This window comes from Pangasianodon hypophthalmus, chromosome 7, assembly GCF_027358585.1.
Source record: "Pangasianodon hypophthalmus isolate fPanHyp1 chromosome 7, fPanHyp1.pri, whole genome shotgun sequence".
Taxonomy (NCBI): domain Eukaryota; kingdom Metazoa; phylum Chordata; class Actinopteri; order Siluriformes; family Pangasiidae; genus Pangasianodon; species Pangasianodon hypophthalmus.
The window spans coordinates 4,186,103-4,212,178 of record NC_069716.1 but is presented as its reverse complement, the minus strand read 5'-3'; the positions used below and the strand labels follow the sequence as shown (position 1 = coordinate 4,212,178).

Sequence of the window (26,076 nt, the reverse complement as noted above, 5' to 3'; positions counted from 1 at the left end):
CCAGGATGAGACAGAGGTGATCTCCAAGCCCACACACCCTGCACACTGTACTGTAATACATTACAGACAGTAACTAAAAGGGAGAGGGAAGAGTGGGTGAAAGTGGTACAGAATGCCACACGGACTATTCGTGGCATTCTTGTGGTGGCATTTTATTACTGGCAAAAGTGTATTATAGCAAAGTGGACATTCGTTCCTCCTTTAACTCCTGATTTAAGTTTAATGTGCTTAAGACATGAGGCTTAAATGTTTCCTGTTCTCAGTGTCCGAATCCTTCATGTCCAACTTCACGAGAGATCATTTGTAGCAGGCTCATTAGTAAAAGTTCTTCATCAGCTCGATGTTCACTAGGTCATGGGAGAGTCATTCCACAAAACCAGGCATGCACGCTCCGGGTTAATCCTTCCAAACCACAGCATTCAGTCACAGAAGGAAATGGCAGCCAGGGGTGGAGGCTCAGCGAATCTGCTGGTTTTTCAAAAATGAGTCAAGTGTAAGTCATTGTGTCCCTTGTGCCAGTATGCTGCAATGTGGCAAGAAGGAGAATGTTAGACAGGCTTGAGACACTGACCAAGAGTCTGCTTATGTGTCTCTATGTGGGGTAGGAAGTCATTCCAATCTTTCCAATCTTTCAAATCTTTCCAAAGAGACATCACTGGCATGTGCAGAAGTGCTTATGTTTGTTTTTGCAGGAGCATGATTTCTAATCCAGCCCTGGGAGGTGGGGGGTCAGGGGGCACAAACTTTTGTCCCAGCCATATTTCTCTCTCTCTCTCTCTCTTGTACTCTCTGTATCTCTCATATCTCCTGTACTCATATCTGACATACGATCCAGCTTCTGGAGGGTGTAAATAGCACGGCGAGAATTTCATAACGTGATAAAGATACACAAGTGTCCAGTCCAGCCTGCGATGAGGTCATGATGGAGGAATCCACTGGCAAGCTCATGTAAGCCATCAGGAGAGAGGTGTCAAAGCTATTTATTCAGCGGTTGACAGTGGCGAGAAATGAGTATGTGGCGCGAGACCAGAGAGGCTTCAGAGTGCCTGATGTAGTAGACAGGTGTCCTCTTTTTTAAGTAGAATAGTATCTGACTGGACATCACAAGAATCGCAGATATGAGACTTTCTGTCAGCATTGTTATCTTTGACCTCATGGTTAAAATCTATTATTCAGTAACTACTACGCATTATTCAGTAACTACAGTGAAACTAATGAAAGCTGTTTAGTTAAAAGAGAGAGGAATGGAAGTCTAGACACTACAACGTTATTATTTTTGACCAGTTCCCTGTACTTACTGCAATTTCTAACCAAAATCACTCACACTCAGTGGTGTGCTGTTATAGGAAAATAATCAACATAGAGATGGCATGATGCAAAGCAGGGTTACTGTTAACACCTTGAAGTTGATTGTTTTCCTATAACACCACATCCTGAAGTGTTTTATTACTCTTATACCACAACAACTTCCCAACAATTACAATTTTATTTATTAAAGAATGGCAAATTTTTTATCCACTTATAGTTACATTTAACAATGAAACAAGTTCTTTCCTCCAGTCACTTACATTATAGCAACTACAAATGATTATTCTGTCAACAGCCTCTGTTTTTCTCTCTCTTAAAGTTAATAAAAATGCTCCCGAGAAACTTCAGAAAACGTAAAGTTACAGCTTTACCTAGATCTGTTACAAAGTGGTGACACTGGAGACTCCTTTCAAAAATGCTAAATAAATGTCAATATCTGATCACTAGCAATAGATTTGCTACGATGTTTACGAAAATAATGACCATAAGTTTACAATAAGGATTGTGTGCACAAAACTCAAAAACAGCTAGCACTTTTAAAACCGAAGAATGTTACATCTGGTGGTTGTAGTTTCAAAACAAAACCAAACAAACAAAAAAAAAAACCTATACATTTCACTATTGAATTTTTGGACTAGTGGAAATTTTTATTTTAATATTCATTAGCTGTTATTAGCTGCTTAGCTTGAACTCCCTGCATGAACAGATGCATATATACTACATCAGGTTATGTTTTTGCTTTTTTATTCAGTAAATTTTAGCGTGGAGGAGCAGAGGTGCGGGAGGTAGTGTTGATGTCTCATGGCTCAATGGATTCGAACCTGTTACTGTGTGTATTGAATTTTGCATATTCTCTACATCACAGTGTGGGTTTCCTCTGGGTTCTCCAGTTTTTCTTCCACTTTCAAAAAAATAAAAAAACAAATTGGGAGGTGAGGTGGGCTGGTGGCTCTAAAATGTGAATGTGTGTGTGTGTGTGTGTGTGTGTATGAGGCACAATTCAGAGTGTTGAAGACTTCCATATCCCAGGAAGACTTGCTCCCAGTCTCCGGATCTACCATGATCAGGATAATACAGTTAGTGAGGATGAAAAAAGATTTCGTTAATGTTACAATTAAACTAACTGTAATTACACAACCTAGATTCATTTATAGGCTAATGTGTACGGAATTGACTGTAGAGACAATTGTGTAAAGGTTTTCTAGGACTGAAAAGTTAGTTAAATAAAATGTCAAGTTTTCCCACTGAGGTGGCCTCAGTATAAGAGCCTAATACTGTGGAAATAAAGGATTTGATGGAGAAAACTCCACTTCACTTTGTGGTGTTCTTTGTCTAGGTTATTTTCTGAGATTTCATACTGAAGGACCTTATCGTCTCCTTGAGCATTCTGTGTTGTAAATAGTGAAAGTGGATCGCACAGTGACCTGACAGGAATCTTTTTGTTGCCAGAGTCGGCAGCTCATTAATCATTCAGAGCAGAGATACACACCCTGTTTAACAGACACACAGGTAGTACATTGCCAACACCTCATCCCACTGACTCAAATCAGCTGTAGCACGTCATCCGCATAGAAGACACACACATCGTACTCCTCTCACACAAACACACACACACAGTGCTAGATCAAAGAGCCTCAGGATAACGTGCTGATGAGATTTCCAACTGTTAGAGCGTGTATGTCCAGTGTGGAGTGGAAACACTCCATTGTTAAAAATGGAAAAGGAAACACCTTGCACAGCAACAAACAACAGCCGTTACCACAGGGCTTTCAGTAAGGCAGGTTCTTACCGGCACACATTAAAAGTTACTCAACTGAGTCATCTTGCACAACCCAAAGGTTACAGTTAGCGGGATTGCAGGGGAGGCGGTCCCACCTCAAGTGTCTTTACAACTTCCTTTGATGATATCTTTTCAATGGCCTACTGTGAACCATAAGGAGTTAGACAGCTGTGAATGAGATATTACACACTACCGGACTGGTTAAAACTTAAACACTAACTAATGAGCCAAAAACCCACATGTGCCCCCAAACGCTTACATCTTTAAGCCAGATGTGTGTTTTTGTCACCAGGTTGAAAGGTATAGTGCAACGCACTGGCTGTAGGAGCTAAATTCACAAAGGCTGTTGGCCATATGGCTAATAGTTGCCTACACATAACCCACGGAGTGTGGTGAAGAGAACATTCAACGAGAAAAAAAAAACTTTGTGCGCAAGCATAAACAGGATGTAAAATAGAAAGCAGAATAAACCATGTGGTTCTGGCTGGGAGCAAGTATAAGGGTGAACTTTAGGGCAGACTGATGATACATACAAGAGGAAATTACTGAAAAATAGTTGGGATAATATTCAAGCAAAAATATCTTGAATGTCGTGCAATTGATTTATTTGTTTAAAATTCTTAATTTTTAAAAATGAATTCCTTCATTCACCTTAACTAAGTGCTTTGTCCTGGTCAGGGTCACGTGGATCTGGAGTGCATCCCTTGAAACCAGGGTCTGATGGACCTGGATGGGTTGCCAGTCCATCGCAGAGTATTTGCACACACATTTACACTAGAGATCACACAGATCTGATACCCAGGATTGGTATTGTGCCAATACCAGTTAAAATGGTGGATCAGATGTTAAGTCTCGATTTAGATATGATCCTCTACCAAATATGACATTAACACACATTTTATTAGGATTGATTTGTATTATATTTTTTTTACTTTATTGTATTTATTTCTATTTGTAATATAAGTGACTTTTGTGTGTTTGAGTTTAACTGAATAAAAAAGCTGCTGTTTTGTAGAAGTCATGTTTTTAGCCATGTGTTTTTTCCTGGTATTTTTTTGTTAAGTAATCAATTATGCCATCTCTAATTTACACCTAGGGGCATTTTAGTGTAGCCAATCCACCTAATGGCATGTTTTTGGGAGGAAACCAGAAAACCCAGAGGAAACCCAGCTGCTACACCACTTGCTTATGCATTTATTTAAGACTATTAATGTGAAAATGTTGTTTCTAGATATCTTTATCAGTTTCAAGTTTGAAATTGTCTTGTTCCATTGGCAGATAATTCCTGTAAATTGACATAGCGAAATTATTTCTGGATGGAGCGAGACCATTTCTGTCTACAAATAGCCTTGATATCCTTATATTTGTTTTATTGTAATCTCATAATCACAAATTACAGATAAATCTGACTATATTTGACACATTGAATGGAATGTTCATAAACCCAAATAAAATTGATGTTTAAATTCTTCTAAGTGTTAATATGTTGGTCTTGAACAAAGCACTTAGACTCAGGATATGCCCTTGTGGAACGCTGGTGTGCCCTTCCTCCTCTCTCCATTAGGAAAGGATCAAGCCATGCCCAAGCGTGGCCAAATAAAGGGTTAAAAGGAGTGGAAATGATCTCTCTAGTGTGTGGGCGTCACACAGCTGAATGGCATTGTAGCACAATGAGGACCAGATTCAGTAGCCTGTCATGAAGGCCTCTACAGACGCTCTTTTATGTTACCTTTCATCTCACAATTTTCCTCACTTTGTAAAATTACAGGCCAGGAAGTGGTTTAATGAAGAAGAACATGAAGTTGGACAACTTATGGCCAACACATTTTTAACTCTTGTTAATGGTGGAAGGAACGTCAAATCTGATTTTTGCAAAAACACTGATTTTACTTTGACTTGCCATTACTCATATGTCTTTGTTCAGTGCCCAGTGACGTAAAGCAAACCTAAATAAATCAAGACAGTTGCTTTCCGTCTGAACTTCACATAAACTAATTAGACGTTATGGTGTGCATGTGTGAATTCTGGATGTGTGTGGAAAAGGAAAAGAAAGCCCCCGTCAGGATACAGGTGCACTCAGAATGATAAAGAATTGAAAAAGCAAGGGGCAGGATAGACAAATATTATTCTGTGAGGACATATTCATCTTATCATTTCTTGTTTTTTTCCAAAAAACTGGGAAATGCCGCTCAGCTGCTTACATGCGGAAGTGAGTCACTGAGCCCGTCTGATCTGAAACAGACTGAGAGTTGGATGGTTAATGGCAGATTAATTTATCCTCGAACCTGATCCGGTACCTCTCAGATTTGTAGTGCCTCTGAATTACAATGATCATGCACCTTTGTACATTTTAATAACAAAACTAATGTAATAATAATAAATAATTTGAATGAATTTTCATTCTTTGTGTCGCTTCCTTTCTGAAGTTACAATCAGCTCATTTCTATGATGACCAATTAGTGACTAGTGATCACAGGGTACTCATGTTATTGGTCACGTGTGATCACGCATCACATAAATGGCGACAAACGACAGCTGACTTTGGTGTTGTCATTTCTTAAAGAATTATGCAAAAAAGATAAAGTAAGTTGTTATGGCGTCATTTCTCTTTCTGAAACTTCTTGGCACATTGGTCATGAACTTCAACCCTGTGTTGCGCGTTTTTGGATTTTTAAATTACATGAAAGTGCTGTGCTGATTTTGCATAATTCAGCAGGCTTTTTTTTTCATTTATATTGGTATTTTTCTTGTTATATTTGTATTATGTTGCTTAAAGTGTATAATGCACTCTGCTGAGCAAAATGTTTATTATGAGGTTGAGTGCTGTACGTCATTCCTATGCTGTTAGCCCTACACTATATTCAACAGAATTACAGTATTATTATATGTGTCTATGCATTCCAGGACCTCTTCCTTCCCTTTCACTTCCTGGATCATCTCTCGCTTGATGTTCCGGTACCTCAGGTTTTACAAATTAACCACTAGTGGCAACGGATTATATAAAATCAGGTGACTCTTGTAATCTGGAATAAAGTCTTGTAATCAGAATAGGATCTGATTGAAAATTATATTAATTCTTATTTTCTAAATTACTGTTGTGACGTGAGCTAATTATAGGCTATTTATTCCCAATTTGCTGAGTGTGACTGTACTAACATAACTTCATCTGCATGTACTTGCTATAGATTTACTAATTGCTAATTGCTAATTAAAAAAATGACTATGGGACTGTTCACTGAATGTATAGTTTGCTAGCTGAGCCTAGTACCCAAAAACGCACAATGCAAGTTACATAACCCCCTTTAGGAAATAAGCACCTTTGTCTATACAGAGAACCCTTAATGAACCCTGGAAGGATTATTTTTCCTATAGTCTATACTACACACTCTCACCTAGAGTCTCAAATAGCACTCTAAAAGGTTCTTCGATTTGTCAAGAAAAGTTTTCCTTAGAATGCTACAGTAGAGGTTTTCCTTTTCATAAAAAGTCCAAGTGGAACACTTTTAGAAAGCTAACATCATTAACAAGGAGTGGAAAGTAATGAACTACATGCACTCACAGTACAGTACTTGAGTATTTGGTTCACTGTAATGGTACTTTTTGAGTATAACTTACTCATAGGATTTTTACTTTTAATTGAGCTTTCTTTTAAAAAGATTACATATTGAATGTCACTGTTTATTTTTGATTACGATTGCAGAGTAAAAGAAAATTGCATTCAAACCCAGAAGAACAAAAGCCAATTAGAAGACAAATTTTAAATAATAATTAATAATTCAGTTTTGAGACCCAATCAAAAAGAAAGCAGTTTCCTTCTGTACACTTCAGGCGTCGAATGCTTAGCAGTAATGTCCGAGACAGTGGAGACAAATGTGCATTCTGGGCCCAATAAACAGCATGATAATGATCTGCAAATTACACAAGCCACAAAGCGTAGAGATATCAGCACTTCACAGCTCGACTTTCTACAAAACACTTACAAGTGAGCCATTAGCTAGCTGAGTGAGCTAGACCAGCTAGCCAGGTCTCCATGTTAAACTTTAAATGTCACTTCAAAACATAGGTAATGTGCAAATGGCGTCTTTAGATAGCTAACTACGCACTGTAGCTAGAAATGTATGAATTAACATGAGCAAGCTACTAAAACCTAAACAGCTTTTGTCTAAGTTAACTAGCCAGCTAACATTACCTTTCTTTCTATACTGATAATGGAGGTAATGTTCACTTCAGCGTAGCTCACGTGGTTAATTAACTAATTGGTTAATTAGTTGTGTCTAATGTAGACATGTAAAAAACTAATTTGTAAATGAATTACTCAAGTAGTTTTTCACCCGACAACTTATTTACTTTTACTTGAGTAAATTACTGATCATTAACCATGTAAGGAACCTTTGAGGAACCGTGAGGAGATGAATAAGCGTATAAACCAGTAGGAAGAAACAGAAGCTCAAGAAGTCAGGTTTCGTTTTTTATCAGGCTTTTTAATTCACATTTTTCTTTTTTTTTAACACTGTGAAAGCTTTCCTGGCTGAATAAAACTGCTGTAAAACTTTTTTTTATGTTGTTTCATCATGTTTTCTCAATAAGCAAAAAACTATAGATATTTGAAAGTTGGATGTGAAGCTAAAAAACATGTTCATGAATGTATTTAATACTGTAATGGAGGGAGAAATGGTTAAATTACTAGTTGTTGAATTGTTCAACAAGCAAAATGTTGCTTTTTTGTTTGTTGTTTTGCCATATTAGAGTCTTCTTTTGTAATAGTTTTGAAATTTAATAAATACAGTATTAAATATATAATATATATTTATATATATGACACATTTCAAACACATGGACAGTAAAATCAGAGCCTCTAAAGTTTGGTACAAATAAATATTTAAATAAATAAATAAACAAACACTAGGGTCTCAAAAACAAATGTACATAAACATAAATTTTTTACAGGTAAAAATATGTCATTTCAGGGCCACGTCTCTTTATCAGTCAATGTCTGAACCCACAGTACGCAGATATTTGCGTCCAAAACATGCCTCGTGTCTCAGACCTTCTTCTTCACACTGCAGCTCCACGGGGCCAAGCACCGAACTCCGCTTATACCTTGCTGAACATCCTGATGAGTCCCGATCCCAGTGATTTAAGCTGGAACACTTGTGGCGTCACGACTCAGACAACATCCGTAATGCTCTCTCTCTCTCTTTCCCTCTCTCTCTCTCTTTTTCTCTATCTCTCCACTCTCTCTCTTTCTCTCTCTCTCTTGGCCTTCATCTTGTCTATTTTATTTTGAGGTAGAATTTCACAGACTTCACAGTCACCCTGAAATAAAACAGACATCCAAGAGATCAAATGTCACACATGGAACTAAAAACGCAGCCTAACGGTGACCTCATATAGTCTGGGGATATTGTGGACACATTTTTCGGATGGTGTGTGTGTGATGGCTTACCGTGAGCTCCTGTGATTTAGCGGTGTGTAGACGTGCCAAGCTTAATCTTCTCCTCGTTTTCTACATCATATGCGTCTCGTTTGTGAAACCTGTCAATCACAAGAGCCATTAGGTTTCCTTTTATACCACAAATGTATAAATCGCTGATATGACTTTAGGTGCATCAATAACTAACCTGAGAGCCAAGAGGAGGCCGATGATGGTTAGACAGAGTGATGATAGAACAACAGCCACGACGGCGAGGGCTGTTGTCCGACTGTAGCCTTCTTCATGTGTTACTACAGGTAATGAGAAATAGTGACACCTCTCTCCTGAGTAACCTGGATTGCATCTGCAAAATAAAAGATCATTTGTGTTTAAATTGCAGGATTTGCACAAAAATGATGAAACTTATCAGAATGTAAAAAGCAGATTGGTGGAATAATTAGACTTACATGCATGAGGGGCCGATCTTTCTCAGATACTGGCACGTTCCATGGATGCAATAATCCTTATATTTCTTCAGGCAAGGATTCCTCTTCTTCCCTTTCCCCTTTCCCTTTCCTTTCTTTTCTCCTTTTCCTCTCCTCTCGTTCTCTTCACCTTGGAGCCTCTCTGCATTCAGCACTGTGGTTGGGTCTTTAGGTTTGCTCGAAAATGCGACTGCAGAAGAACGACAACGACAGCAGAAATTGACTTCTTTTGAAAAATGTTCACAATAAGTAGTAATAAACTTTAATTCTTTTTTCGTCATTTTGAGACAAAATCTTGAAGGGATTCAAAAATCAGACAAAGAATGAAAGATACATGTTTAAAGAGCAAAAGTTGTATAATTCATTTATAATGAGTATTTTTCACATCACAGTCCCTTCTGAATTACCTTGAGGCATCTCAGAATCCCCTGACAGCTCGTATTCGTATTGTTCATCATCATAGTAATATTCCTCCTCCTCTTCCTCTTGTCGGTGGTCCTCGCGCTTGCTGACGTCTGTGGGCCTTTTGTCGTTCAGAGCCTCAGATGTGCGCAGCAGGTGAATCACAGTTGTTTGTGCAGGCTTCTCCGACTCGTACCTGTCTATAGACGCGCCGCTCGCCAGAGTGAAAATAACTAAAAAAGTAAAAAGATAAGAGTTTATTTCAGGTTAATCGTTCACTTCAGTGTTTACTTGCTCCCTAACCTCAAGACTTGCTCCTGGATATGGAAATAGGCGCCAATATTTTTGAGCTTCGCAACAGCGAAAGCAGTGTGCAGTTTCCCCTATTTAGCTGTTAGAGGGAATATGTCCAACTTATGTGGTAGCTAATATGAAAACAACCTATTCTTTCCCTAAAATAGGTCACACACTCTACACCCCTAGAGGGTGCTCGGGCAGATTTACAAAACTCACATGCACAGACACTGATCTAATGCATGAACACACAGGTCAAAAATAAATATATCACATTACATTACATAAAGATTATTCTTAAATGGGCTGGTGACCAACTGAACCACAGTGTTGCCCTCCAAGAAAAGATTCTTAGACATGCTGGAACAGGTAAAATGTCCTGTTCCAGCAACTCAGTGTTATGGGAACTCAGTGTTATTGAAAAACGGTGATCACTTTCATTTCATGCGCAGTATATTATGTGTGCACACAAGGTAAAAGGCATGAGGCTGCTTTCCACAGAATCACAGAAGGCTGAATGAAGCCTGGAATTACTTACCGAGCACATGGGCAAGAACGGCCACCACACACAGCTTCATAGTTTCCAACTCGGATATAACAGGAAGAAAAGCAGGAAAAGAAAAAAATCCAAGAAAAGTTCAGGCTTGTTTTGAGTATTCCACAGAGTTCCGAGTTTAATCCGTGGAGGTGCGGCGACCCGTGGCTGAGCTCTGACAGAGGAACGAGACAGAAATCAGTGCTGGTGGAGAGTGAGCATTTAAATAGAGCTGAAGGGAAAGAGGAGGAGACTATGTCTAGTTTAGTCACACACACACACACACTCTCTCTCTCTCTCTCTCTCTCTCTCTCTCTCTGTTTCCTTCCTCTCGCACTTCATTTTTTTCACAACATGCTGTCACAGAAGGTTTTTACTGGTATAGCCTACAATCATTTTAATTCACATAGATAAAGGAACCATCAGGGGAACCCTCACTGCAACAGAGGCGGTCACAAAAATGTTTGAAAAACTTTGGGAAGGTTTTGACAAACATTTAACTATTAAAAAAACTATCTAGATGTAGAACCTTGCAACAGAAAGGGATCCAAAGAGAACCTTTAATTATCCTTCAGAGTTTTATGTAGAAACTTTCAACAGAGACGGCGCCATATACAACCTCTTTGTGAACTATATATTATACAGAGAAGCTACCTAAAGGGTTCTATGTAGAACCCTGCACTATAAAGAGACAAATGTTTAACTATCCAAAGAACCTACCTTATGGGTTCTATGTAAACCCTTAGAATCACTTTGGGAAAAAATTAACCTTTAACTGTCCAACCATCCAACATTAAAGATTCTGTGTAGAGCCCTGCAACAGAGAGGGTTCCACATACAACCTCTTAGGGAACTATCCACTATTCAGAGAAGTTATTTTAAGGGTTCTTCCTAGAACCCTACACCATAAAGGGTTAAAAATAGAAACTTCTAGGGAAAGGACAAATGTTTAACTATCCAAAGAACCTATCTTAAGGGTTTTGTGTAGACCCCTTCAGGAAGAGACTGTCCAACCTTGAAGGTTCTAGGTAGAACCCTGCACCATAAAGGGTTCCACATAGAACCTTGTTTCAGGGTTCTACATAGAACTTTTAAAGTGGGTCCTTTTTGGATAGATTATTTGAACAGTTAAAAGCTCGTCTCCTTGCAACAGAAAGGGTTCCTCTTTGGGTAGAGACAAACCTTAAGGGTTCTATATAGAACCGTTCAACATAAAGGGTTACAAAAAGAACCACTTAGGGACGAGACAAACTTTATCTATCCAAAGAAGCTGTATTTAGGGTTCTGTGTAGACCTGTAGAACCTTTTTGAGAAGAGATACACCGTTAACTATTCAAAGAGCCCTCGAGGAAACGTTTTAAACACTTTACACAAGAGTTTCACAGATATAGAGCAGATTTTATTTATCTGATTGTTCCTTTGTTTGGTTCTTTACAAACAAATGAATGAATGAAGATTTAATTTAATGACACTACCCAAATTCTGGAAAAAAAACCCCAACAAACAGATCTTAGTATGTACTTTAAAAAATATATTATTTTATTGAATTTTTATTAAGGCTTTTTTTTTTTTTGCCTTTTGACTTTATAATCATAATACTTCCAGATTGCACTTTCTGGAAGGAGTCTCCAGTGTCAGCACTGTGTTACAGTCAGTAAGTTGTCTGACACAGGAAAGTCTTCAGGTCAGATGAGTTTATGGTTTTCGATTTCTCAGTCGTCAAGAGAGAGAAAACTTATAAAAAAACGTATAAACTTATAGCTGCTATAATGTAAGCGAAAACAGGAACGTTCCACTAACTATCTTACTATAAATAGCTCAAAAGTATGACGTGTTGTTCATTAATAAATAAAAAATAAAACATTGGAAAATTGCTGTGGTATAAGAGGAATAAAACACTTCTGGACATGCTGTTATATGAAAATAATCAACTTCAGAATGGTAACAGTAACTCTGCTTCATCACACTATAATACACCGTCACTGATTATTTTTCTGTAACAGCACAACCTTTAATACTTATTTAATTAACAATCAAGTGTAATTTAATCAAACAAGAGAAGAATGTTGTTATTTGAGGGTAAGATATTAGTTTCTCTGTATGTTGGCAGAAATTGTCGATGTGCTTTTATACACAGTTCATAAAATATAGCCTACAAATTGTTTTATTGTGTATAATCGAAAAGAACACTAGGCTACTGAGTTGAGTCCAACGCACAGATACTGCCATCTAGTGAAACACACTGCACTGTTCATCTGTGCAAAGGTGTTGCTTGATTACAACAGACTAAAGGATGATTAAAATTATAAAGCTTGTGAATGTCAAATTCAGCAAAAACACCACAACCATGAGTACATCTTTTCAACACTATTTGGTATTTGAGCTTTGAGTGAATGTCAGGAAAATTTTAGCACCTACAATTACAAGCGGAAGTGACAAGTTATAAGTTTGTTTTGCGTAAGACAGGGGTGTGCAAACTTTTTCACAGGGACCCAGATTAGACCACATCAAAATACCCAAGGGTCGGTCACCAAAATATTATTTATGAATTATGCAAAATACTAAATGTGTATATATATATATATATACTCACAGTCTTCTCTGAAAGCATTGGAACAGCAAGGCCAATTGCAAGGGTTTCAAGTATAAAAAGATGCATATGATACAATAGATCAGAAATTCATCTTTCATTTCCTAATATTTACATCTAGATGTGTTAAAGAACTTAGGACATGACACCTTTTGTTTGAATCCACCCATTTTTCAAGTGATCAAAAATATTGGAACATGTAACTGACAAAGTTTTAGAGTTTTTCAAACGGAACACAAATATAATTTCAGATTGTTTTTTATCACATACGAATTTGGAGAAACACAAATTTGACTGAATTAGTTCCACAAACCTAGAACTATTTTGTTGCTGATTTTCATTTGTTCTTACTGTCTGATGTTTCTCATTGAAGTATGCAATGATCATCTACCAACATTTTTGGATTCCAGTTGCACTGCTACTGTATTTCCATCAATGGCAATGTCTTGAGAACTTTCACCAGGTTCAACACTGACTGCACCAAGAGTTGCACAGGAGAAGTGTAAATGTGAATGCAGAAAATAAATCTTTAATGACATGTTTGACCTTGTGTTTTGTCTGTTTGAAGTATTTTATCAACCAGGTGGACATAGTTTGGTGCTCTATTGTTGCCAAGAAATTTTTCAGAAAATTTTTCATTTTCTTGAATACCTTCCAACTTCCTTGCAGTTTTCACCGGCTCCACTAGAAGTTCTTCAAACTGCCTGTCATTAATTATCTTTTTTTTTCTGGACCCAAAAGAAAATCCTTCCTTTATCTTGGCATCAGTTATTTTCCAAAACATCCATCTCGAGTATTGAAATCCTTTACTTTCCTTGTTTCTTGCTTTTGTTAAAAATAATCAGCCTACGTTTTATATAAAGAGGAGGCAAAAATATTGACAAGTGCTTTATGCGCCACAGTTTTTCTCCCCTGGAACCATATGAGACTCTTCAGCACAGCTATCTAATTCAGTTCAGTTCAAATTTATTAATATAGCTTTTAACAATGGACACTGTCACAAAGCAGCTTTACAGAAATCCGGATATAGATTCAGGTTTATCTCTAATGAGCAAGCCAGAGGCGAGAAACTCCCTGAGAAGACATGAGGAAGAAGCCTTGAGAGGAACCCATCCTCATCTGGGTGACACCAGATAGTGCGATTAGGAGTCATTACTCATCCACAACTGTATACTACAGAGTCAGGCAGTGCTACGTGTGCTGAAAGGATCATCAGTAAAGGCATAAGCGTAATTTTTTAATGTTCTATTCACAAATGAAACAATATGTGATAAAACAGTGGTGTATCCATGCTGCATTCCTAGCACAGGTCATGTGAGCTACATGCAGAGTCATGTCTGGACATGGCTGGAAAACATTTTTTTAGTTGAATTGTGGGCAATATTGAAATTAAGGCTTGAAAAAACACAAAATAGGCAATTTCAGAAAAAAAAAGGTACATTACAGGAAAATTTCAAGGTGATTTTTGAGCTAAATAGCAATAGCGAGTTAGCAAAATCTTTGTTGTCCAGTGAAATGAACTTCATTCGTCTCTGAGTGAAAAATGAGGTTTAAGTTTCCATAGTTCATCACACCGCAGCTGATTATTTCTATTTATTTTGCATTTGTTTGATGTGTGACGTGGAAAAAAAAAACCCAGATGGCGCCATGATAGTGTGTCTTTTGTATGCTCTCTTAGAGCACGTAAAGCTCATAAAAACTTCTTTAACCACACATTTACGGTTACAGGCCTGAGTGGCTACTGGTTCTGTTCTACTAACTTTAAACATTTATTCAACATTTTGGACTGAAATTGCAGCACAGCAACAACAGCGGACGCTAGTGAGTAGCGTTGGCAACAAGTTAACCAGCTAATATTAGTTATATGAATGATAACTTTAATGTTGTTGATTACCTTCTGAAAAAAGTGATCAGTATGTGTCTGTATGTTAAGTGATTGTGTTAAGTAATGGCAATACTGCTATAAACTAACTTAAAAATAGAGAAGAGGAACTTTACACTGTTCACAGTGAGAGCGGCTATGTTGGTTTGATGTCACTCCTTAAATGGGGAAGGAACTGGCAGTTGAGGGACTACCCCAAGTTGACGAGTTGAAATTTCAAGCTGAGGGCGGTTTTCAGTGGTTTTTACTGGTTGCGGGCAGGAAATTTCAAGTTGCGAGGTTCACTCTTCTGGGAAGGCTTTCCACTAGATTTCGGAGCGTGGCTGTGGGGATTTGTGTTCATTCAGCCACAAGAGCATTAGTGAGGTCAGGCACTGATGTTGGTGAGGAGGTCTGGGGTGCAGTCTGTGTTCCAGTTCATCCCAAAGGTGTTCAGTGGGGTTGAGGTCAGGGCTCTGTGCAGGACACTCGAGTTCTTCCACTCCAACTTTAACACACCATGTCTTCATGGAGCTCGATTTGTGCACAGTGGCATTGTCATGCTGGAACAGGTTTGAGTCTCTTAGTTCTAGTGAAGGGAAACTGTAATGCTACAGCATACAGAGACTCCTAGTCTAAAATGCTCATAGCAAACACTCCATCTCCTTTCAACATACTTATTACTGTTTGCTTTTCCCTGTATAACTGTATACTGTAATAATTTACACATTATGCAGTTAAAGGTTTCACCCTTGTGCTCATAACGTTATACATAAAGTGAAATAATAGTAATAATAATAATAACAATAATAATAATAATAATAATAATACATTTGCAGTCCCTGGTTCAATCCTGAGCTCTGGTTACTGTCAGTGTGGAGTCTTTGGTTTCTTCCCAACTCCAGAAACATGCCATTAGGTGGATTAGCTACACTAGACTGGCACTAGTTGTGAATGTGTGTGTGTGTGTGTGTGTGTGTCGTGTGATCCCATCCGTGGTGAATTCTCCCACTTTGCGTCCAGGATAAAGCGCTTACTGAAGATGAATGAAGGAATGAAATGTGTGATAAAATTGTAATGCAGCTAAATGTCTCCCCCTTGTGGTGCAAAACAGCAAGTAGGTAATAATAATAATAATAATAATAATAAATTATTTGAACACTATATATACAGTATAATATATATATAAATATGTAATTATTATAAATATTAGAATTTGTTTTATGACGCGGTGGAATTATTTACGGAATTGTTACATTATGACGTCACAGAAGCGGCGCCAAGAAAAACTACGGAACTTGTAGCGCAAAGTTCAGATAAACTGCAGCTCGTGATAAAGTGATAAAGGTACATCTCTCTCATTCTCTCTCTCTCTCTCTCTCTCGGACTTCATCTTCTCTCTCCCTCTCTCTCTCTCTCTCTCAGCCTTCATCTCTCTCTCTCTCAGACTTCATCTTCTCTCTGTCTCTCTCTCTCTCTCTCTCTCTCTCTTTCTCTCTCAGCCTTCATCTTCTCTTTCTCTCTCTATCTCTCTCTCTCGGACTTCATCTTCTCTCTCTCTCGATCTCTCTCTCAGCCTTCATCCTCTCTCTCTCTCTCTCTATCTCGGACTTCATCTTCTCTCTCTATCTCTCTCTCTCTCTATCTCTCTCTCTCTCAGCCTTCATCCTCTCTCTCTCTGTCTCTCTCTCTCTCTCTATCTCTCTCTAGGACTTCATCTTCTCTCTCTCTCTCTCTCTCTCTCTCTCTCTATCTCTCTCTCTCTCAGCCTTCATCCTCTCTCTCTCTGTCTCTCTCTCTCTGTCTCTCTCTCTATCTCTCTCTAGGACTTCATCTTCTCTCTCTCTCTCTCTCTCTCTATCTCTCTCTCTCTCAGCCTTCATCCTCTCTCTCTCTCTCTCTCTCTCTCTCTCTATCTCTCTCTAGGACTTCATCTTCTCTCTCTCTCTCTCTCTCTCTATCTCTCTCTCTCTCAGCCTTCATCTTCTCTCTCTCTCTCTCTCTCTCTCTCTCTCTCTCTTTCTCTCTCTCTCTCAGCCTTCATCCTCTCTCTCTCTCTCTCTCTCTCTCTCTCTCTTTCACACACACACACACACATGCTTTTTCTGAAAACCATGTGCATTAATATTTTCTCTATAAGTTAAAAAAAGACTCCTAATACCTTTAAAAACACAAAAAAGTGGCTCAGCATCAGTTCAGACTCCTTCACTGCAGTGGAGGCTCCAGAAATGTTGTACAGCTGAAAGTTCATTTATTCATTTATATTCATTTATTTATTTATCTGAATTTATCTACTTTTTTAAGCCTATTTTATCATAGGCCAAAGATACTGTACACTATGTCTTTAATTTTTTAAATTAATCTTTTCATTATATGATCTGAATGTTCAATTTTTAAACCAGTTCTATACAGTATGAACAGTTTCATTTCGTTTCGTTTAGGACGCTGAAGTTCTAGCAGAAGGATGAGGGATACAGTCACATATTTACAATATATTTTTTGTGAATCCATTTATTTCTGTAAAGCTGCTTTGTGACAGTGTCCATTGTTAAAAGCGCTATACAAATAAAATTGAATTGAATTGAATGAGGGAGTTCTGTGGGTTTCTGAGCTCCTGATGTACTAAAAACACCAGAGGATGGTGTGTGTGTGTGTGTGTGTGTGTGTGTGAACACACTCATCCAACACTGTGTTCAGAACAATGCTAGGCCTAGACTGCACATGTACATGTGTTTTAGGGGAACACCGCAGAGACAGACTGATTTTTCGTTTTTATTTTGAGGTTTAAAACAGCGAGCTAGATCAGTGTTCACTTCATCAGTGGAGGTTAGTTAGACAGTAAGTTGGTTAGTGTTAGATTTCAGTAACTGTGTTCCATTTTAAAAGTTCTTGTGTTTCTCTTGTCTTGTACAGATGATTAGACGTAGCCCTCGACTTGCCTTACGTGGACACATCCCACCTGATGGCCACGGGAATGCTGCAGGACAGAGGTGTGTGTGTGTGTGTGTGTGTGTGTGGTTACAGTACATGTGTATTATCTTAAAACCAAAAAACTTTTTCACTGTCTGTCTATATCCTATATCTACTCTCTCTCTCTCTCTCTCTCTCTCTCTCTCTCTCTCTCTGTCTTTCAGGATGTTCAGTAGGAACAGAAGGAGAAACCAGCACATGGGCGATGCTTCGAGTGCCTTTGAAGCTGATATTAGTGACATCAGCCGCAGTAGCAGCGTTGAATCTCTGATTCCAGACAAACGTAAGTTCCTCAACGCAGACGCTGTTACACAACCACTGTGAAAGCATGTGAGTGAGAGATCACACACCAAACGAACACGGAAACATTTGCGTCATTTCAGTGTGTTTGACTTCGTACTTCTTATTCGTTTGTTGAATCATGTGAAATGCTTATTCTTTCTAGTTTTAAATGTAAGGAATAAAACACTCAGGGGCATGCAGTTATAGGAAAATAATCAATTATGGAGTGGTGCGATGTGGCCTCCGTGAAGCTAAGTTACTGATATCACCCCAGAGTTGATGAATTTCCTATAGCAGCACCTCCTGAAGTGTTTTATTCTTCTTATTCCACAGGAATTCATCAGAGATCATTTTCAATCAATTTATTAATGTTTTTATGAGAATAAAATGTCCCCAAAGTGATAGAAATATATGCAATGTTGACTTTGTGAGGACGTTTGACTGGCTTGGCTAGCTACTGTGTATCCGGATTTATGATGGGGCTTGTGAGTGTGTGTGTGTGTGTGTGAGTGAGTGTGTGTGCAGTGAAAATGAGAAATTGTAAAACTGGAAAGAAACATTTGAATTCCATTTCTACTGCAGTTAACTAGAACTGATGGCAGTTACTAAGTGTCAATGTGATGGAAAGATTTTAGCCTGTAGCTAACAAGCTACATTAGCAAGCTAACCCATCTGAATGCTAGCTAGCTAAATTACTTAGATGGCTAGCTGTGTCACAAAAAAGTGCGTTTAAATATCTGGTTGGGAAAACAGCAACAATCGAATTTTTTTTTTCTTGATGTTTCTTACAAATCGCAAATCCTCTATTAATACATTTTCTCATACTTACAGTACACCTAACATGATTGGCTAAAATTCTTATTAATACCTATGAAAATGATATACTCATTGTTTAGTTATTTATTTGTTTGTTTGTTTGTTTACTTGTTTAGCCTGTGCCATTGCGACGATGCTTTCTTGCCTCGCCAGTTTGTGTCACAGCATGAAGTCTGGAATCATGTGCCTCTATTTTCTATTTCTCAGCAGGTAAGCTGTGTGTGTGTGTGTGATATTGATATTAATAATTGAAAATAAGGAGAATGCTTAGTAACCTGAGAAAATGCGGTGGCTACGTGGCCCCTCCTCCTGCAGGAAATGCGGGCATAATGACGAGGTCATTAAACAGCTAGTTAAGAAGTCGGATCCATTGCGTATTTATTCAACATGAAAATACTGTATGTTACTGTGTTATTAATAATATTCCTACATTCTAAAGGCTACGTTGAAGCTCTGCTACAGGATCACTTTTCTCTTGTAGTTAGCTAGGACAAACTAAGATTTATTAGGAAAAAATGTTCCCATTTATTAAAAAACTATCACAGTCACAGTTTAGACAAGTTTAGTTTAGTGAAGTCCAAGTTTAGACACAAGAATGTTGTAAAAACTGTGAGTGGGGTTTGGAGGATTGGACGTCACTTAACTGTAGTCCTTAGCTCTGCTTTTGACTTGTTATTCATTTGATTAAAATGTATATTAGAAAGTATGTTAATCTTCGTGACTCACTGTAGTGTGTGTGTGTGTGTGTGTGTGTGTATACTCTGCATGACCGTGCTGTTCCTCCATCTCTCCTCAGACGCACTGTGTGTATGAAGATGATCGCCGTTCTGCTCCTGCTGCTTTTCGGTGAGTGTGTACATACATTCATCAACTGTTTGTCTTCCATCAGATACCAGCTTTATAAACACTTGATTGTCACTGCTGGGTTTAGAGCAGTCCGCTATCAACATTATCCAGTGGTGCTAAAGAGAGGAACACAGTGTTATGTACAGTAGCTCACTTAGTGTGTTGGTGTTAATGCAAGGTGTGTGTGTGTTGTTCTTGTTGTTCAGGTGTGTGGTTCGGGTACAGACAAACACAGATGGAGGTAAGAGTTTAGTGAAGAGATTGTTGTTTAGTGTGTAGGGCTTAGTGTTTAGTGTGTAGGGCTTAGTGTTTAGGGTGTAGGGGTTAGTGTTTAGGGCATAGGGTTGAGTGTTTAGTGTGTAGGGTTTAGTGTTTAGGGTGTAGGGGTTAGTGTTTAGGGTGTAGTGTATAAGGTATAGGGTTGAATGTTTAAGGTGAAGGGTTGAATGTTTAGGGTGTAGGGTTTAGTGTTTAGGGTTTAGTGTTTAGGGTGTAGGGTTGAATGTTTAGGATGTAGGGGTTAGTGTTTAGGGTGTAGGGGTTAGTGTTTAGAGTGTAGGGTTCAGTGTTTAAGGTGTAGGGGTTAGTGTTTAGGGTGTAGGGTTGAATGTTTAGGATGTGGGGGTTAGTGTTTAGGGTGTAGGGTTTAGTGTTTAGGGTGTAGGGTTTAGTGTTTAGGGCATAGGGTTGAATGTTTAAGGTGTAGGGTTGAATGTTTAGGATGTAGGGGTTAGTGTTTAGGGTGTAGGGGTTAGTGTTTAGAGTGTAGGGTTCAGTGTTTAAGGTGTAGGGGTTAGTGTTTAGGGTGTAGGGTTTAGTGTTTAAAGTGTAGGGGTTAGTGTTTAGGGTGTAGGGGTTAGTGTTTAGGTTGTAGGGGTTAGTGTTTAGGATGTAGGGGTTAGTGTTTAGGATGTAGTGGTTAGTGTTTAGGTTGTAGTGGTTAGTGTTTAGGGTGTAGGGGTTAGTGTTTAGGGTGTAGGGGTTAGTGTATCGGATGTAGTGGTTAGTGTTTAGGGTGTAGGGGTTAGTGTTTAGGGTGTAGGGGTTAGTGTTTAGGATGTAGGGGTTGAATGTTTAGGGTGTAGGGTTCATATTCCCTCAGTTGACTCTATTCTGTTACACTGTCATTAATTCTGTCTCTTAGAACGGAGTGAAGTTTCTAACAAAGACCGTAGAAAAGCAGAAGCTTGAGAATAAAGTAAGACTCTCTCTCTCTCTCTCACACACACACACACACACACACACAATCTACAGTACTTGCAATACAATACTTATAGCTTCCAGCTGTCATGAAAAAAACAGGAAATGCACATGGATCATCCCAGTCATTTAATTCCCAAATCTGTGTGTGTGTGTGTGTGTGTGTGTGTGTGTGTGGGTGTGTGTGTGGGTGTGTGTGTGTAGAAGCTGCAAACGGATATGCAGGAAATGTTGATTCTAATGAGGAAGTAAGTGTGTATTTTTGTATCTCAGTTCAGCTGAGCGTCTTATTTTACTGCAATATTATTAAACCACATGCTGTGTGTGTGTGTGTGTGTGTGTGTGTGTGTGTGTGTGTGTGTGTGTGTGTGTGGGTATCCACTTAGAATTGACTCAGCGATGTATAAACTCCACATGGCCTCTGAACAGCTCAGGGTCAAAGTCAAAAGCCAGAAGTCAGAGTGCATGAAGGTTAGGCATGACTCTCTTAATTGTTGGGAAAAGAAAGGATGTGTGTAGGACAGTGAGAGAGATTCTGTGTGTGTGTGTTTGTGTTTCTGAGCTGCGTTTTTTCCCCAGGTCTACACTGTGTATCGTACATGGTGTTCTGTTGACATGGGCATAAAATGTTCTGTTGATTTGACATGTGACAGGAAGCTGAACGCATTGTGCACAGGGCGCTGAGCCTCCACAGGGCTAATGGGATGAGAATGGCCCTGGATTCTTCAGGTAACACTTTAAACATGTGTTTATAGTGTAAAGTTTAGTGTGTAGGGTTTAAGGTCTAAGGTGTAGGGTTTAGGGTATAGGGCTTAGTGTTTAGGGTGTAGGGTTTAGTGTTTAAGCTGTAGAGTTTATAGTTTAGGCCGTAGGGTTTAGTGTTTATGGCGTAGGGTTTAGTGTTTAAGCTGTAGAGTTTATAGTTTAGGCCGTAGGGTTTAGTGTTTAAGGTGTAGGGTTTAGTGTTTAGGGTGTAGGGTTTTAATGTTTATGGCATAGGGTTTAGTGTTTAGGGTGTAGGGTTTTAATGTTTATGGCGTATGGTTTAGTGTTTAGGGTGTAGGGTTTTAATGTTTATGGCGTATGGTTTAGTGTTTAGGGTGTAGGGGTCAGCACACACATTTTGTTTCTCAGAATCAGAGATACACACCATTAATAGCAAGGATATCGAATAACACACAATAGAGCGTACCAACTGAATGAGTAGTAAGTGTTAGTCAGTAGATGTAACATTGCGTTAACGTGTATTACTAATTGGGCAAATCGTGTACAAACAGGATATTTAGACTGATTTCTGTTCAAAATTGGATTTATCTCAGGACTCAGACATTTGGAACTTCCTGTATAGTACATTGTGGATGGCTGTGTTTTTCAGGACTGTCTGAGAGAGGTGTATGGGCTGGTGGAGCTGAGGATCCACCCTGAATACACCCTGAGTGTGTATCGCTTCAGGGTCCAGGGCCAGCCAAGGATCAGGTAAAAAAATTAAATGAAGTGGGTAAGGAAAAAAGGTAAGCAGGGAAAAGAATGAAACACAAAAACAAACAAATCAGAAAAACACATCAAAAAAAAAAAAAAACAGCAGACAAAAAAAAAAACTAAAATTAAGCAGGTAAGAAATGGAAAAGCAGGTAAAAGAATGAAACAAAAAACATCCAAAAAAAAAACATACCAGAACAAAAACAAAAAAAAAAAGCAGACAACAAAAAAAGTAAAATTAAGCAGGTAAGGAACAGGTAAGCAGGTAAAAGAATGAAACAAAAAAAAACAAACAAATAAGAAAAACAAATTAAAAAAAAAAAACAGCAGACAACAAAAAAAACCCTAAAATTAAGCAGGTAAGAAACAGGTAAGCAGGTAAAAGAATGAATCACAAAAACAAACAAATAAGAAAAAACAATAAAAAAAACAACAACAAAAAAAACTAAAATTAAGCTGGTAAGAAATGGAAAAGCAGGTAAAAGAATGAAACAAAAAACATACAAAAAAAAAACACACCAGAAAAAAAAAAAAAAAAAAAAAAACAGCAGACAACAACAAAAAAAAACAACTTAAAATGAAGCTGGTAAGAAACAGGTGAGCAGGTAAAAGAATGAAACACAAAAACAAACAAATAAGAAAAACACATCAAAAAAAAAAAAACAGCAGACAAAAAAAAAAAGTAAAATAAAGCAGGTAAGAAAAAACAAAACAACAACAAAAGTAAGCAGCAAAAATGGACAAATAAGAAAAAAAAAACTAACTAACAACAACAACAAAAAAAAAAAAAACGCTGCCGTGACGTGAACACCAGCAGGTGATCTTCCTCGAGTCGTCCAGGGACACCAGCTGGTGTTAGTGTGGATCCACTCCACTGTTTCTGCCAGGAGCTATTTGATGTACAGAACCTTAACAGTGGTTGTATTCTATCATACACACCCTTACCTAAAAGAATGATTCGTACCTGTTACGACATTCATACAGTGGATGTATGTATGAATCAAAAAAAAAAAACAGCAGACAAAAAAAAACTAAAATTAAGCAGGTAAGAAATGGAAAAGCAGGTAAAAGAATGAAACAAAAAACATCCAAAAAAAACATACCAGAACAACAACAAAAAAAAAACAGCAGACAACAAAAAAAAGTAAAATTAAGCAGGTAAGGAACAGGTAAGCAGGTAAAAGAATGAAACAAAAAAAAACAAACAAATAAGAAAAACAAATTAAAAAAAAAAAAACAGCAGACAACAAAAAAAACCCTAAAATTAAGCAGGTAAGAAATGGAAAAGCAGGTAAAAGAATGAATCACAAAAACAAACAAATAAGAAAAAACAATAAAAAAAAACAACAAAAAAAAAACTAAAATTAAGCTGGTAAGAAACAGGTGAGCAGGTAAAAGAATGAAACAAAAAACATACAAAAAAAAAAACACACCAGAAAAAAAAAAAAAAAAAAAAAAAACAGCAGACAACAACAAAAAAAAAAACCCTTAAAATGAAGCTGGTAAGAAACAGGTGAGCAGGTAAAAGAATGAAACACAAAAACAAACAAATAAGAAAAACACATCAAAAAAAAAAACAGCAGACAACAAAAAAAGTAAAATAAAGCAGGTAAGAAAAAACAAAACAACAACAAAAAGTAAGCAGCAAAAATGGACAAGTAAGAAAAAAAAACCTAACTAACAACAACAACAAAAAAAAAAAAACGCTGCCGTGACGTGAACACCAGCAGGTGATCTTCCTCGAGTCGTCCAGGGACACCAGCTGGTGTTAGTGTGGATCCACTCCACTGTTTCTGCCAGGAGCTATTTGATGTACAGAACCTTAACAGTGGTTGTATTCTATCATACACACCCTTACCTAAAAGAATGATTCGTACCTGTTACGACATTCATACAGTGGCTTGAAAAGGTATTCAACCCAAACATGTGTTCTTCCTGTCTGTGAGTTTACTGCAAACTCATGTTCTCTTTCAGTGCAAAATTCATTCCTGGGAAATTAAATATAATAAAAAAAAATTTAAAAAAAAGAATCCCTGTCTGAGATTTTTTTTAAAAAAAAACCATAACTAACCTCCTCTACTCATTAAGTGATATGTTCATGACACACACACACACACACACACTTTCATTGCCCAGTCCAAAAGATTTCAAAGTCAACAACCAAACTCTTGTATATTTTACAGTTCAGATAAACCCACCTGAGAATGCCTATGAAGTACCAGGTAAAGGACTAGAGCTCAGTTAAGCGTAAATCAATAAGGTTACGTGCACTGTAAATACCAGCTATAACCAATTCTAGCAGCATCCTATAAGGGGCTTGCGTTTTCTTGATTACTCAGCATTATTTCATATTACCATCTGAAGAAATACCACAATTACCATACGAAGAAAAGTCTGAAACTTCTGTAAATCCGGTGTTAAACTTTAGTTCGGTTTGGATTACGCAAACATTTACACACAACTTTACTAAATGATTAATAATTGAGGCTCAATATGTCCAAATATTTTGTGTGTGTATTTGGTCCGTTGACGAAAAAAAAAGTTCCCAAAGAAGCCATAGCTGGGTAGAGCGTTTACGTGTTGCCATGCCAACGCACAGACTCGCTGACAGCCCACTGAGAGCGTAGTAACTGTTTCAGTTTAATAAATTATTGCTAGAATTGGACTTTCAGGTAACAAAGACAGACATGGGGCCTAGCTGATCAATCTTTTACTAAAGTTGCATGTAAATGTTTTGTGTAAGCCAAACCAAACTAAAATTTACAGCTAATAGTCTTGAACGTGAAAAATGAAAACGTGAATTAAATAAATATCATAATTTAAATAATTTAACGAGTTGAATAATTTAATGATGAATTACGTCACATTTCGTGTTGCACCCGGACTTTTATTTTGAAGGCGTGTGAGAGAACTCCAGCCGGAAGTAAACCGGTTTCAGCCAGTTTGCGGTTTTAGCTAGAAAGCGATAAAGAGCTTGTGCTTATCAGATTCATTATTCAGTTACATAACCAACCAGTTAATCGATCAGTAAGACCAGATAATATTTAACAACATGGACAGAATAAAAGACCGGATTAAGGCGGATAATGACAGAAATCTACAATTTAAAAGGTAAATATGAATTTTAATCCTTCTACAGTTTATTAGCTGAGTAGCACTCTAGCTAATTTAGCTTAGGCTTCACGAGAGGCCTTGTTTACCTAGCTAACCTGGATATCCTTAATAATAATAATAATAATAATAATAACATTAATAATGATGATGATGATAATAGTAACATTAATAAAATAACGTTAACCATCAATTTATTCTTGGTGGAAATTTTAGAATATGCTGCAAAATATATTATTCCTGTCTGGATCCGCAATATTCGTAATGTTACGAAAACATCACGTCGCTGGGAGTCGTAGCGTCTCGTCGTCGTCGCTGGGAGTCGTGGCGTCTCGTCGCTGTCGCTGGGAGTCGGGGCGTCTCGTCGCTGTCGCTGGGAGTCGTGGCGTCTCGTCGCTGTCGCTGGGAGTCGGGGCGTCTCGTCGCTGTCGCTGGGAGTCGGGGCGTCTCGTCGCTGTCGCTGGGAGTCGGGGCGTCTCGTCGCTGGGAGTCGTGGCGTCTCGTCGCTGTCGCTGGGAGTCGGGGCGTCTCGTCGCTGTCGCTGGGAGTCGTGGCGTTTCGTCGCTGGGAGTCGTGGCATCTCATCGCTGTTGCTGGGAGTCGTGGCGTCTCATCGCTGTCGCTGGGAGTCGTGGCGTTTCGTCGCTGGGAGTCGTGGCGTCTCATCGCTGTCGCTGGGAGTCGTGGCGTTTCGTCGCTGGGAG

At 38.2% G+C, this 26,076-nt stretch overlaps 2 protein-coding genes across 2 annotated transcripts; one reads left to right on the top strand and one right to left on the bottom strand.

Annotated features, from left to right (window-relative positions):
- Nucleotides 1-7,634: 7,634 nt before the first annotated feature.
- Nucleotides 7,635-10,432, bottom strand: hbegfa (heparin-binding EGF-like growth factor a). Its single transcript, XM_026940379.3, has 6 exons — nt 10,221-10,432; nt 9,394-9,621; nt 8,969-9,176; nt 8,710-8,865; nt 8,535-8,623; nt 7,635-8,404 (listed from the first exon to the last, which is right to left on the bottom strand). Exons 1-5 carry the CDS (start codon nt 10,258-10,260, stop codon nt 8,551-8,553), a joined length of 705 nt encoding a protein of 234 aa, XP_026796180.1. The 5' UTR covers nt 10,261-10,432; the 3' UTR covers nt 7,635-8,404; nt 8,535-8,550.
- A 5,520-nt stretch (nt 10,433-15,952) lies between these two features.
- On the top strand, nt 15,953-22,730 carry LOC117597721 (uncharacterized). The gene is made up of 11 exons (XM_034306130.2): nt 15,953-16,015; nt 17,582-17,658; nt 17,803-17,921; nt 18,853-18,946; nt 19,533-19,582; nt 19,789-19,823; nt 20,727-20,780; nt 20,987-21,030; nt 21,169-21,253; nt 21,436-21,511; nt 22,158-22,730. The coding sequence occupies exons 2-11, from the start codon at nt 17,582-17,584 to the stop codon at nt 22,205-22,207; spliced, it is 684 nt and encodes a 227-aa protein (XP_034162021.2). The 5' UTR covers nt 15,953-16,015; the 3' UTR covers nt 22,208-22,730.
- Nucleotides 22,731-26,076: the final 3,346 nt, after the last annotated feature.